The 16,355-nt window shown below is 31.0% G+C and overlaps 1 protein-coding gene across 1 annotated transcript; it reads right to left on the bottom strand.

The window, feature by feature from the left end:
- Positions 1-9,304: 9,304 nt before the first annotated feature.
- LOC110282258 (uncharacterized) lies at positions 9,305-11,803 on the bottom strand. The gene has a single exon (XM_071183875.1). The coding sequence runs from the start codon at positions 11,801-11,803 to the stop codon at positions 9,305-9,307; it is 2,499 nt and encodes an 832-aa protein (XP_071039976.1).
- Positions 11,804-16,355: the final 4,552 nt, after the last annotated feature.

Here is a 16,355-nt window from a genome sequence, read left to right as displayed (position 1 = left end):
ATATATAGCATAATAAACAAATACAAAAAAACACGAGTATCCACAAGTACGCTGTTTATAGCTGCTAAATGTTGTTCTCTGTTTAAGCCTATCCTTCGAACTAAATACATGGGCATGGAATGAATGCCAATTTAAAGAAATGTATTGATGAAATTTAGAAATGAATCGTGCGATCTTGCAACAGTTGGTTCATTCAATGAAAAATAATTTTATAGATTTTTGTTTTACATTATGGTTGTCTAATTGCCCTATAAAGAACTAGATATATTTTCGCTATTTTAAAATTATAAATTATATATTTTTTTTCATTACATAATTTAGTTGAAAGAAGTTAAATAATCAGTAGAAGTTTAATTGTATTTTTGCCACAGCTTCACAGAGATAATCTACGACCATTGTAAATATGTGTTTTGATTTTGTAGTCAAAGTTAAAATGATATCCCACTGCGTTAGCATTTTTAACTTGCGGATTTTTGCAAAATATCTTATTTCAACTTACGTAAGTTTGATATTATTTCACGGGCGCATGCGCAATTACTTTTCTAACGGGAGAGAACGGAATCTAACGTAAAGTTGCGAAATTTCTCTAATTTCACAGCAAAAAAGACATGCAAAAATAACAACGATTATTTCCAATGCATGCCTTGTCACAGCGATTGAAGCCCATCATTCTCAGTTCCTGAACTTAGCAGACGAAGAACGAATTTAATGTAGGAATAATTTAAAAACATCCGAGATAGTTTTACAATTATCTAAACTATTATCTGATTTAAAACATTTATTATTCTTATAGACTATATAAGAGTCTGTAGTGGTTTCAGGTTGGTTTAACCACACATGAAACTCTCACAACAAGTGTATTTTTTACATTACTAACCAATTAACGATCTTGAGTTAATACCTCTACACTCACTTTTGAATAAGAAAACTCACCTCTATTATTATTGATTTCATTACTTACAGCTACAACTATACAAAAATTCCGAAATGCTAATGTAAGACAATTGTAGCTGCTTTTAAGTTTAAAAAATTAATAAGACAATAACGCAATTTTCGGTAGAAAAAAAATTCAATTAGTTAAAAATTCAAAGTAAAATTTCCCTACATTACATTGAACTCCAAATACGAAAAAAAATAATCTCAGTACTTACTGCTCTCTCGCCGAATATTTCCTGTCAATTGTTTATGTTTTTTCATTAAGATAACAGGTAATATTATTCTATGAGAAAAATAAGAGTTTTCCGAAGTAAAGTAATAATGCAAATTTATGGATGAAACTTATTCGATCGTAGGGATAATAATGTCAATTTTATGGCGAATAAAGTTTTATTAATATGAGCATGAAGCATATCGAGTATTTATTTGCCGGATATTGCAGATAAGGGAGTGAGAAATATTGTACGAATATTGCTTTATTCATTGAGAGTAGAAATTGAATGTGAATTGAAATTTCGAACAACATTTTATCGCTGAGAAAGAATCTCATTTAATAAGAAATAATAAGTGCATAGTTTTATGTTATTGCCTTGCAGAATACTCTGTATTCGCATTGGAAAGATAATACAATGTTCAAAAGAACATCATTTAATATAGCAAAGAAATATAAAAAAATGAATCGAAAAAAATGGAGATAAATTTAGTAAGTTACTTAAAAGAAAAACAAGATTTCTCTATATTTCTCATTTTATAATCAATTATTTAAGTTATCAAGAATAATAAAGTTTGCATTAATCTAAGGCAATTTCGTGCTTTTATNATCAGAGTCGGAAGCAGAATTTTTTGTCGGAGCAGAGAGTCGGAAGCAGGAAGCAGAAGCACAGCTCGGAGCCAAACCTTTGCCGCCTCTTTGGGGTGCGAACGCTCTATCCCTTGAGCCATCGTGGTTCATATTCCTTCATTTTCGAAATAGAGCATTTGTTTGTATATGTATTTATGTGTTTATATATATGTGTAATGTTATGCCTTTAAAGGCTGGATAATTTAAGAGACTTAGGCGGCTTCAGATAATAAGGCATTTTATTACGTGATATTGAGTATTGAAAACAGTGTTCGTTGGCTAGTTCCAAGGATGTTTCCCCATTGCAGGGATTGTTTGGAGTTGGCCCAGATTTATCTAGCCATGGAAATATGAATAAGACTCGGATTTTTGTCTGTCCTGAGCTTTTAAAGTGAGATTCTGAAAGAGAGTGGTTGCAAGGATCTTCTTATCTTCATGAAACGTCATTCAATTGATAACATTTGGAGATTTTGATTCGCTAAAAGGATATCGCCACTCTGATGGTGGGAAAATTTTGGAACTATCTTAATACGTACTTTATCTACGAATTATTGCCCATTAACTTCAGAAAATAATCTTCTATCTGGTATATATATATATATATATATATATATGTTTCGTAATACTGTGAAACCTCCTGGAAAGACCACATCTGAGAAGTGATCACTTCAAATTACAACCACTTTTGGGCGGCTATGAATTTTTTCCAAAGACTTCGTGTTAAAGAAAACCTTTAGGGGAGACCATCAAAACCTCTTCCAGCAATCGGGAAAACCTCTGTACCAAATGCGGAAAAGGATAAATAAGAAGACACGAAAACATATCAAACAAGAAATTTTAACAAAACAAATTAGTAGATTAAAATGTATTCAAAACATTTGTGTGAGATTTTCAGTTAGAGAGCTCTTTTTGGCGATCTTGGAAAGAATTCTACAGCCTTAAGGTTACTAAAACCTCCTAGTTACAGTCAGAGTGCACTAAAGACAATGCTATCAATGATTTATTTTTAAAGTTCAAAGTTCAATTCGAGAAAAATAATATTCTTGAAAAACTAAGCATCTCAAGCAAACCCCTTCTCATTTTTATAAAGCTAACTAATTTTTATGATATAAAATTAAATTCAAACTTAAAAAAAATTATTATTTACTTAAATTAGTTCTATCATTCATAATTGGTAAATTTGTTTTAATTATATCAGTAGGGGTTGTTTTTACTGACGCTAAATTTTATTCATCGATCCAGTTTTCATAACGCTAACATTAGTGGCATTTCCACACCGAGAAAATGGCACTGACTAAAATTAAAATCGTTTGCAAAAAATCATGTACCTTTGATAACATTTTGAATTCAGAGGAGGTAACCCCTAAGAAAGACCAACCTCTATTAACGACCATTTTACAGTAAAACAGAGAATGGTCAAGTGGTTGTTTTACTTTAATTTTATTTCAGACATTTTAAATTATTTTCAAATTTTTCGTTACCTAAGTTAACTTTATAAACTTTCAAAATATTGTTTTATATATTCATTATTGTGGATGATGTTCACAATAATTGATATCAAATCGATAGTTGATATCAAAATTATGCTAAATAATAATAATAAAGGTTTCAGTAATTTCGGGCAATTTTGTGAGTTAATATCGCGATATTTATACATTCAATATTTTACGATGCATCGTAAAAATTTTTAAGCAATTCGCATTATTTTTACATTAGTCAATATTTTCGTTGTCTAAATGAAATTTATCAATTCTCACTGTGATATTATTTTCGATATTCATGAGTGAGGATAATGTTCAATATATTAACATATTTGATAGTTATCATCTAAAATACTTTCAACAATATCGTGTTTGATATTTATTATTTAAAAAAAATATCACGATAATATTGCTTTCAATATTCTCCGTAATGACGTAAGGCACGTTATTTAGAATATACAGAGATAGTATATTTGTATACATTTTGCAAGGTATCATCATATCGCTATTCATATATTACCATATTTTACGATTTATCAATGTATCGATAATCAAAGCTTACAATATTTTGCAATGCACTAATGTCTCGCTAATTATATTTTACGATATTTTTCCATGTATCTATTGCATTAAAGGTAAAATAATTCATTATTATTTTCGAAATTAATTACTACCAATAATTAACTACAATATTATCTTTAAAGTATTCAATCCATAGTGCTGACTGACACAATTTATTGTTTATTTATTTTTTTACTCTTTTCAAAAACGAGTAAATGGGCATTCCATTCAATCAAAAATAATATTTATTAAGTTTCAAACATTCTGACAAACTAAAATTAATATTTCATGAAATATTTTGTTTAAATTTTTATTTGTAAAATTTGAAAAGACATTTCGAAGTTTTCTTAAGGATTTAAAAGCAAACAAACTTAAATGATATAAATAATTTCTCCGTTTTTATTCGTTTACTTAGTTATTGTATGAAAAAGATGACAACGGATTTTCTTTAATAAAAAATAAGTCGAATTTCTTTCGATTCTGAGACAAAATAAAATAGCAAAACAACTACAGAAATGACAAAGGAAATATCCTTTATCCTCACAACGATCAAATAGAGAGTAGATCTTCCCTTTTTTTCCTCAAAATCCTGTTATTGACATTTTTTTCTCTTATGGCGTTAGAGTTTTGAGTAAACTTTAAATGCACGAGAGACCGGTCAAAAACGCAAATACCTTATATGCGTTGTTATTGAATTCGTATAAACTCTATTATTATCTCAGCATATTTAACTTAAAATCATATCTCAGAAATATTTTGACTGGCATTTCATTTAAAGGGAAAATATTACAACTCAATTATAAATTGCGAAGTTACTTTCTGCAAGGGGAGCTGGAAATCTCCATTCAATTTAAAATTTTATTCATTATTTCATCATTTTTAGAAACAAACAAGCCAAAAATACAAAACATTTAAAATATTTTTGGATATTTATCAATATCGGAGTAATAAGAAATTTTATTTTATTATAGCCATGGTGCAAACTGGTACGTAGCACAAAATTTGAAACGCAATTGCTTACGTAACAGTTTTAAAATAAATATGATATTTAGGTTGAATCTATTTTATAATATTTTTGTAGCAACCCTAAAACTCCAGAAACTTCTGAGAGATGTTGTTCACTATCTGGACAAAAATACCCAGTCACCCTAGTAAAGCTTCATGGCGTGGGGTGTTTTTCTTAGTTCGGCTTAGGTCTTATAGTTCTTGTAGCTAGAATCATGATTTCTTTCAACATGCGGTTCGTTCAACTCAATGGAAATATTTCGGAAAAGGTGAGTTGTAATTCAGCCAGAAAACTGCTCTACTCACATATCGGGTCTTGCGCAGTCATGGTTTGGCCGGATGCGAGTTATAAAGTTAGACTGGTCTTTTTAAAGCCCCTATCTATTCCCATGGCGTGGAATTATTATGCAAATTACGTACTCAGCCAAATTGAACATTCTTATCCGTACTGTCAACACTAACTTCAGTTATGATGTACTCCTGGAAGTCAATTCCTATGGCAATCTATCAAAAATGGACGGAAACTTCCCCAGACATGTGCATTGATGGAAAATAGTAGCCAACGTCATTTAATATTTGTTTCAAATATTCTCAGATTTCGTAACACTGAGTTCGAAGGACGTTTGAGCAGATAGTGCATTAGTGTTAGAAGATCTAAAAGACCACAAAAGTGAGAAAGCCAATTTTTGAATGTCGTTAGTATAAGTACTTGAGTTAGCGTACTTGATAAATGCAATTGAAACTTGATAATTGTTATGTTATAACGCACACTCGAAGTTTACAGTATGAAACGCTAAGAATACCGAACTTCAGTGGAGCATTAAATGTGAAACACAATTGAGTTCGTTAATGTATTTAATTGCAACAATGTCGAAATGTTTCATAGTGAGATCCACTGAAGATTCTACAGGTTTGAAATTAATTTTTCAGAACATCCCACAGAAGGAAACCTTTGCTACATGCATCAATTGGACTAAGGGATAGCTAATAAAGATCAGTTTGGGTTGACTTTTGGAGATTCGAGCCGGTTCGTGCCCGAAGACTTTTAAACCGACCCCACCCAAGCCGGGTCTCCATGGGATTAATAAGAGCCCAAGTTTACTCGAGCCCGAGATATATGTCGAATTGCTGTCTTGCTACTCGACCTTTGATGACTAAATAAAGAAATCAGTCATTAAAAACTTTTTTTATCACCAAGTTGTAAAACAAAAAGCGAAGAGAAAAATCTTAAATTGAGGAATGAAAAATGTTGAAGAATCGTTAACAGCAGCAAACATTTAAGTTTTTACAGCGCTCCAATATCTGCTTGTAAAATAATTAATTCTGTAAGATTCCCAAATGTAAGTATAATGTCTGTTAGATTCCTGTCTAATGTCTGTATGATTCCCAATAAGAAACTCTCTTTGAAAATCGTTAGTTATAAGAATTTATTTTTCTTTTGCTCTGCTTTATTATGCAATAATATATTCGTAAATTAGTAGAAACTGTTTACTACTTTACATGTATCATGAAATTGTATCATGAAGCTGAGCTCGTTCTAGACTGTAACCTATTTTTCACTAAACGAGCCCGTCTCATTTCTAGCGCTTAGCGTCACCGACTTATTAGGGTTAGTGTAATGGGATTAAAAGCTCCAGCAATGGATGCGCACTCACATTCCCTGTTATAGGCCGCCATTACATATCCTTGTAACGCGACTTTCTTTCACTAAAAGTTCCTTTTACCATTTATGATACGCCCTGCCTAGCCTTGACCAGTTTTAAAGCGTAACATGAATCCAGACTTCCTTCATAGATATTTATATTTCAAAAGCGTATGAATGGGGTAGAGACTTTCTTAAAGGAAGAGAAATTAGCTTTATAATTAGAACAAATTGCCTTCATCATGTGACGAAATCTTTTTTTAAATTTAATTAATTGAATTAATGTATCAGGAAATCGGTAAATTAGTGAATACTCGAATTAGTAACTAAACAAATGCAAGAATTTTTAAATTAAATAATTGAATCAGTGAATAACATCATGAATCAATATATGATTTTTAGAATGGGCAAAATAAACTATTATTAAATAAATAATTTCATAAAGATTCAATTTGTGATACGGCAGTCAACCACTAATATTTAGGTTAGTATTAATTCATTTATTTACCAGATTAATACTTGTTCATTATACAGGGTGATAAAAAGCGAAAACAATTAATGAATAGAAATTTTTTATTATTTGCTGCCCTTAAGTTAGCTTTACGTTATCAGAATAAGGAAAGTATGATTTAAAAAGTTCATCCCATCAAAATTAAAATTAACTGTATTCCTTATCATTTGGCATAATGCTGCTGGTCGAGGCCAATTCATGATAGTCAAAAATGAACAACAATGAATGGCAACATCAGTGAAGTAATTTTCTCTGGTACTTATCCTTTTAGAGCCATAGAGACAGTATTTTCCTAGTATCTATATTGCTGGCAGAGTTTAGTGCGTTGTGGAAAATGCCCAGCAAGCATAATGAAAAAGTCATCTTTTAACTAATCATAAATTTTATTAAGCAAGAAAAATCATTACTTAACTTAAACATCATAATGGAAAACAATCCTCTCCATAACATGAGGTAACGAATTCAATAACATACAGTCATGAAAATCAAACGAAACAAAACTCCAAATCCAATCTTGATTTTTTATATATATATACAAAGTAACACTTGCATAATGAGGGTACTTACACACTCAAAATTAATACTATGCAAATTCTGTCTTTGAATTATTTTTAAATGTTCGAACTCCCTCTTTCAGAGGTTTTTCGAACTCGTGATCTCTGACTCTTACTCGAACCTTGTTCATTGAAATCCATAGTCTGACATGCGGCCCCATCGAACATTTCAAAATAAATTCCTTTAATTTTATTTAATTCAGTCTTAGTTAAAGCCTTAGTCAAAAAATCAGCCAAATTACTTTTACTTTTAATATACTTAATTTCGAATTTTCCCTCATTAAGCAAATTTCTCACGAAATGAAATCTTATATCAATATGCTTCGTCTTTAAATTTTCAACATTATTTTTACAATAATAAATTGCAGATTGATTGTCACAATACAAAACAGGTTTTTCAATTTTTGATATTATGTTTAACTCATTACATATGTTTGTAAACCATAAAAGTTCTTTAACCGTATCGGTTAATGCTATAAATTCTGATTCCATGCTACTTAATGCAATACATTTTTGTTTGCTACATTTCCAACTAAAAGGAATACCTGCTAAGCATATCAAATAACCTGATGTAGAAAATCTGTTTGTTAAATGACAACCCCAATTTGCATCTGAATCAGCTATCAAAGAAGAATTATTAAGATTTGATAAACAAAGTTTATGTTCTTTAGTATCCAATGTTGGTAATTATAGCAATTCGAGAATTGTGACATAACGTTCACAGCATACGAAATATCTGGTCTGCTACGATTTGCTATAAAAGATAAGCACCCTATCAATGTACGATATGGAAATTTCTTCATTATTTTATTTTCAACAATTTCATTTACTTTATTTGGCAATTTAAAACCTACTTTAATTGGTAACGTAACATGAGTTTTAGGTAATTCATTAAATCGTTTACATAATTTTTCAATGTAAGTTACCGTTTTTGTTCTCAAAGTTAACACCTAACAAATATTTTACTTTTCCTAAATTTTGAATATCAAGTTTACTCTTAATCACTTCAATAGTTTCATCTAAAATAGTTTTAGTCTTACAAAATAACACCATGACATCAACGTATACTAATAAAATAATATTATTCATTTTATATACACAATTACAACATTTGAATTTTTCGAAACCAATTGATTTTAATATAGTATCTAACTCAGCATTCCATTGTCTACCTGATTGTTTAAGTCCATATATCGACTTTTTAAGTAAACATACTTTACTCATTTCACCTTCAATTTCAAAACCTGGAGGTTGCTTCATATAAATTACCTCACTAAGATTTCCATACAAATATGCAGCTTTCACATCTAGCTGTGCATATTTCCAACATAACATAGACACAAGAATAATAAATAGTAATCTAATAACAGAAAAATTCACAACTGGTGAAAATACATCAAGGAAGTCTACACCATGCTGTTGTCTAAAACCTTGTGCTACAAGTCTAGCTTTGTATTGTTTAACATTATTGTTTTCATCTCTTTTTACTGCATAAACCCACCTATTTCCTATTACTTCAGCATTGGGAGGCTTATCAACTATTTCCTATACCTTTCTTTCGTTCATAATATTTAACTCTTTTTCAAATTGCCTTATTCCAATGATTTCTTTCTGGTAATTTTTGAGCTTCAGAAAAGTTTTTCGGTATTTCTACATTATATACCTCACCTTCAAATATATCACTTATCTGATTATCTACAAAAGAATTAGATGGCGAATCTTCACTTTCGCTATCAGTGTCACTATGGGAAGAAGTTAAATTTTGAGTTTTGCTTAAAGCTTTAAAATTAAATTTAGAATGATTTGAATGAACTCAATTTGGTTTTTATCGCAATATTCTTTAGCTTGGTTGTTTGATCTCAATCTGGTTTTATCGCTTGGAGGGTAATAGTAAACATCTATTCTGCTACTTTTATTACGCGGTCTCTCAACTCTAGTCCATTCTGTTATTTTTAAAGGTTTTAATTTTAAATCTGGAGATTTAGCATGAACCTTATCTATCTCATTTCCATTATTATCAAAATTGATGTCTGAATTCAGATTTATAAATAAAAAGTTTTCATTACTAGGTTTACCAAATAGTGTTTTAACTCCGTTTTTACTTTCATCAATTTTTACGTGTATAGTTTCTATAGTTTTCCTATCTTTAGGCAAGTAAATTCTATAACCTTTAGTATTGACTGCATATCCAGTTACAATTCCTACTTTTGCATTTGGTTGTAGTTTGTTTCTCTGAACTTTAGGGATATGAGCATACGCTAAAGATCCAAATACTTTGAAATGTTTAACTGACGGTTTATAACCATAGAAAATTTCAAACGGTGTTTTACCTTCCAGTAGTTTGTGTTCACTACGATTCTTTACGTGAACAAAACAATGCAGTGCTTCTGCCCAAAATCTACCTTTTAAACCACTATCGGCTAACATTGAGCGTATTCCCTCTCCAGCTACTCTGTTATAAGATTCGGCTACCCCATTTTGTTCTGGAGTGTATACTGAAGTTCTCTCCATACGTATACCTAATTCATTAAGAAAATCTTGAAATTTTACATTACAAAATTCCATGCCGTTATCACACCTTACAGATTTAAGTTTAACATTTAACTGTCTTTCATATTTTGCTAAATACAGTTTAAAGCAATTAAAAACTTCATGTTTATGTTTTATAGTAAAAATTTCAACATAACGAGAAAAATCATCTATTACAGATACGAAATATTCAGCTCCGCCAACTGAATTTACTGGACTTTTACCCCAAACATCCATATGTACTTTCTCTAATACACTTTTAGTCATTATACCATGATTTACTTTAAAACTAGTTCTAGTCGATTTAGTTATTTTACAAGTATTACAAGTATCAAATTTACCACACAAATTATCTAAACCATTCACAACATTGTTTTGACTCATATGATTTAACATTCCAATATTTAAGTGGCAAAATCGTCTATGAACCAATTCCCTATCTAGACCTGTACTAAATGCTAATTCTTTAGTTACTACCACTTTTTCAACATAGCCTTTAAGTATATACAACTTATCAATTCTAGGTACAGTAAATAAATAATTATGGTTTTTACCAAATACAGTCATTTTGTTGTTACCCCATTTTACAGTAATCCCTGCTAAATCCATATTCGAACCGCTTATTAAATTTCTACGCATATTGGGTGCAAAATATACATTTTCTAATTTTATGGGAACAAATTTATCTCTATCTTTAACATTAAAATGTATATCACCAATACCAAAAATATCAGACTTACTATTTTTATCTCCAACAAGTACTTGACTAGGATTCAAAGTCTTGAAGTTACTAAAGTAGTCTCTTTGTGTACAGAAGTGAGCTGTGCTGGCAGTGTCAATCAGGAATTCAACAAACTGCTTGTCTTTCCTTTGGCGAATTTCAGCATCTCTTATCGTAGTCAAATCACTGTAAAAAGTTTCCTTGGAATCTTGAGTTTTAGAATTCCGTTTCGTGGTTTTCTTCTTCAGGAAACATCTTTCCGCACTATGTCCTTTCTTATTGCAGTAGGAACACATAATTGTTGTTGTTGTATCATTGCCCAGGACGCGACCACTGCTTTTATTTCCATTCAACTTCCGATAGGCTTGCTTTCTAGTAGATGAAGTAGTATAAGCATCGGCGACTATGTCCTCTCCTCTGTCTTTCTGCTTTTGTTGTATCCTTCCAGATTCGATTAGGAGCTCCTTTTCAACATTAGAAATCGAAAAATCTTTATCTTCTAGTCGATAAAGCATTTGAACTAAGTTGTCATAATCTGCTGGCAATCTTCTAATTAATTGGAAACATGTGAGCTTTTCTGGCATTTCAAAACCTGCGTCATGAATCTGTTTCCTTTTTTCATTTACTAACTTGCAGAAAATGCCAATAGTCTCCTTCTCTGGATCAAACTTCAATTCAAAGAATTCATCAATAAGTCCGGCTAACCGTGCTCGGGAGGTAGGTTCAAAGTTTTCCTTCAAAATAGTCCACGCTGTCTTTCCGTCCTCTGTGTCGGCTATCAGCGGTTGAAACTGCTCATCAATTCCTTGGAATATAGTAGAGTAACTTCTAGCTTTTCGCATTTCATAAGAGCGTAAGTCTCTGTCTGTTGCATCAGTTGGTAATGGCTTCTCTGTACCACCAACAAATTCCCAAGAGCCTTTATCGATGAGTAATACTTTCATATTTATTTTCCAACTACTGTAATTGAAACTGTTTAGCTTTGTAAATCCCAATATGGAACTGCTGTCACTTTCGGCCATCTCCAATCTGTCTACACGGCCCCAGTAGCTTTATAATAAACTTGCTTCTAAAGACGACAAAAGCTTAACTAAGCTGGGCAGGCATGGCCCATAACCTTGCTGGCAGAGTTTAGTGCGTTGTGGAAAATGCCCAGCAAGCATAATGAAAAAGTCATCTTTTAACTAATCATAAATTTTATTAAGCAAGAAAAATCATAACTTAACTTAAACATCATAAAGGAAAAACAATCCTCTCCATAACATGAGGTAACGAATTCAATAACATACAGTCATGAAAATCAAACGAAACAAAACTCCAAATCCAATCTTGATTTGTTATATATATATACAAAATAACAGTTGCATAATGAGGGTACTTACACACTCAAAATTAATACTATGCAAATTCTGTCTTTAAACTATTTTTAAATGTTCGAACTCCCTCCTTCAGAGGTTTTTCGAACTCGTGATCTCTGACTCTTACTCGAACCTTGTTCATTGAAATTCATAGTCTAACATATATAATAACTGTGCTGTATTAATACGGTCAGTTTTTGTAGATATCGAGTATACAAATATAATATTTTGTATCTGTCTTAGTGTATTTTCAACCAGTATTGTGGCATTAGAAAATGGTGGAGACCTACACTCAGATGGCTTGATAACTTGATTGGCTTGAAGATGATTTGAAAACTTTAAAAATAATTAATTGGAAAAAAGAAACAAGCATTTAGCAAACTTTGTTGGGATTGCCTTAGCCTGCTCGGGGCTGTAGTACCAAGAAAAAAAAAGTAGTGTATTTGGTGCGTTATGAAATTACACCAATTACCATAATGCTTGTAGTTCCTATTACGAAATCTTATCAAGCATCATTGGCAACAATAGTAGTATGGCAATTTTTCATCTTTCCCCTAAAAGAACTAGTATCCTTTTTCCTTTAATTTTGCTTTTAAATCATAATTATTGCCTTGTTTCAATTACCAGGCGCGAGCGTTACGGGAAAGGATTTTTCATAATCTAGGAACGTGTCCGCGTCTGGAGGTTGTACCTTTTACCAAAATTACTTAAGCATCGTTGGCATCAAAAATGATATAATAATTTTTAATCTTTCCCCAAGAATTAGTACCTTTTCTCCATTAATTTTGCTTTTTAGCATATAACTTATTATTTCATTTTGTACCAATTACCAAAATTAATTAATCATCATTGGCATCAATGGCCATTTGTCATTGACCAATGGCACTGACCATGATCATGGTCATGTTCATTGCATTGGTCGTATTCATGGCATTGGTTGTTAGACAATAGCGTATGGCGAGATTTTTAACTTCTCCCCTAAACAAATACCTTTCCGCTGTTAATATTACTATTTAATGCATAGTTTACATTTTTGTTTCAGTTATTACCTCTTATCAAAATGAATTTAGCATCACAAAAGTTTGATGATGTTTTTCGTTTCTCCTGAACGAATTAATATCCTTTCTCCTCTAGTTTTACTTTTCTGCACGTAACTTAATTATTTTAGTTCAGTTTTCATTAATTTTAAGACATCGGTAATATTTTATAATCGGGGGTTTCCACTATCTTTGGCGATTTAAAATAGCAATATATATGAAAATAAAACAAAACCAAACACATAAAAAAGCTTTGAAGGATTTTCAGGTTCGAGAGCCTATTATGCTCCTTTCGCCCATTGTCCCAAATTTTAGGGAGCTAGCACAAATGGTTCTACAGTTATAAGAGCAGCGCAGACACACCCACATAAACTGTTCATTTTATTTATATTAATAGTTTAGGTTTTAAATTATCTTATGATTTTTTAGTTTCAAATTTAAACTAATTAATATTTTTTAAAAATGATGAATCATATTTCATATTTTAAAGTAGTTATTCCATTTAATAAATTGTAAAAAGATGCAAAATACAAAATTGACCTCAAAGAAAACTCAAAGGACTTCGAATCAAATAATTAAGGAAACTACTATTACGCTTAATAAAAGGAAGATTTATTAACTCAAAAAAAAAATTATAGCATCGCCGTTCCAAAAGAAAAATCTTAAATTCTCTCAAAAACTATTTACATTCTAAGCTATCACCATGGCAACCACAAAACTCTTCTCGGTGCCATCTATAAACTAATATATAATAAGTAAATGATTTAACAAAAAATACGATGCGCTTAAGCACATAATATTTTACAAAATTGACTTCACCCGGATATAACAAGAGTCCTAATGATCCTGACATTCTATACTTTTGAATAAAAAAGTAATAATGGTTGCAAATATTTTCGCTCATTAATAATATATTTATTCATAAATATATATTAACTTGTAAATGACTGTATAATATTAAATGCTATAGTGTCGTCAAGTTACTTCGTATTTATTCATCCAAAATCGCATACTGTAGAATAAGTAAACACCTTCCTTTACAATTGATGAAATGCGGAAGTGCTATTATAACGCCTACATCGATGAATTGTCCACATTGAGCAGTTGACTTGTAATTTGTGACTGCGCCAACATCCTCCTCGCGCTGTTGCTTCTCAGTCTCATTTACACGTAACAGGATCCTGCACTCACTCGACTGCTGAAAGCAACACAGGAGAGTCCTCAAGCACAATCATTTACTTAATACAGTTCTCATGGCTAAAGCTCAAACCCTGGTGACTTTAATCCAGCTCTCCCGGTCCTTCACAAATACAGCAACTTGTGGTATTCGTTCATCGAATTCTATCCTTGATAAAATTCAAGGGGGGAGTTACTGTAGCGTAACTACCACTACGAATATTAAACATTAATTCACTAGTATTAAGACACGCTAGCTCGACTCTGTCATGAGGTACCTTTTGATAGATGAAAATTGGCAGAGTCATTAACTTCTCTCCCCACAGTATTGAGCAGGATCAGCTAGCAGCTTTAACAATTTTTTTTTTACATGGAGAGCAACACTGCTTGTGTGACAGATTATTTAAGTGAACTGGGACAGTCTGATACGCAGCAGTTAAACTACTGATTTAATTCAACATTGGTATAAAAATGTCTAAGCTACGTCACTTCTCTAATCTGTTCCCTGTAGACCTATCAATGATCAATCAGTTATATAGCAATCAATAAGAATACGTAATTGTGATAGGAATACTTATCGTCCAATAGGAATAGTGCAAACAACTACTTGCCATTATGAGCCACAAAATTATTACAACTGATTCATTTATTCCTCTCAGTCATATAACTCAGCCCGTGGCTTGGACATCTGTAAAACCAATCAAGTTAGCACACAAAAATATCTGGCATTGGAAATTTTATCGCACATGTATTTCATTTTTGTCAAAAGCAAATTTAAACAAGATAAATAAGCATAAAAAATCAATATCTACAAAGGTTTATTTAATTATGTCACGTAATAAAGAGTTCCAAAATCATAAAATTAACATTAATTTCAATCTTTGAATTATTGACACCAAATCCATCTATCTCAACGAAATGGGCGTTATATTTTTGCAACATTTAGGTGGAAATCCAATTTTCTCTTGTTATAACTGTGGAGCCTTCTTAACTAACCATCAACAACTGATTAATAAGAAATTTACAAGCCATCTTGGACCCGCTTGGTTGTTTCGAAAAGTTGTTAACGTCTATCACTCCGTAGTGGCTAATCGCAATATGGTAACAGGAAAGCATAAAGTGAGGGATGTATTTTGCAAATCGTGTGATCTTCGTCTTGGATGGTTTTACGAGTTTGCATTTAGCAGATCACAACAATACAAAGAAGGATGCACCATATTGGAAGTTGAATTACTTAAAGAGGAACCAGGCTTCGATGAAAATAACGAAACCAGTTGAAATTATAACAGACAAATTGTTATGTTTAAAAAGTTGGAAATGTGTTATTTAATTTTAAAATTCTGTTTCCACCATAAATTCTCTTAGACTAAATCATGTTTTAATGCATAGTAAATCACCGTAAATTTAAATCAAGTATTATAATATAGCCGAAAAAACTCTTAATAAAAAAGCAATTGGTTGACATGTTTACGCGTTTTGATTTTAAACTTAATATTGTATATCAAAATTAGCCTTTTAAACAAACAATAATTTGTTATCTATAAAATTGAAGCTCTTAAAAACCAGAACTTCTGAAATTCAGAAACTAAAGATAAAGTTTTGGAAATATTTTTTAAAAATATCATTGTTTACGTAATTTAAATATTTAATAAAAATGTTTTTTCCAAATTTAATTGTATTATTATTATTATGCTATTATGTCTAAAGTTTAGTGCAGTGTCGGTGATTGATATTTGCCATACATGGCACTTGAAAAATAAAATATTAAAATTTTGCATCTGTACTTCTTGAATATCAAAATATTTGAAATACAATATTTGTCGAAAAATGTTTTAGTATTCTTAATTTAGGTATAACAATCCATTTTTACTTAACGCAAATCAAACATTAACTTTATTTGTATAAAAAAGCATTTTATAATTCTGAAAAACTTATCTGAAAGCAAGATAACGAATAATTTGAATATTTTTAAATTCCCAAATTATTACCGCCCAAACCTTTTT

Source organism: Parasteatoda tepidariorum, chromosome 8 (assembly GCF_043381705.1).
Source record: "Parasteatoda tepidariorum isolate YZ-2023 chromosome 8, CAS_Ptep_4.0, whole genome shotgun sequence".
NCBI lineage: Eukaryota > Metazoa > Arthropoda > Arachnida > Araneae > Theridiidae > Parasteatoda > Parasteatoda tepidariorum.
Note: the sequence above shows the minus strand (reverse complement) of the source record. Positions and strands in the feature narration are given on the sequence as shown.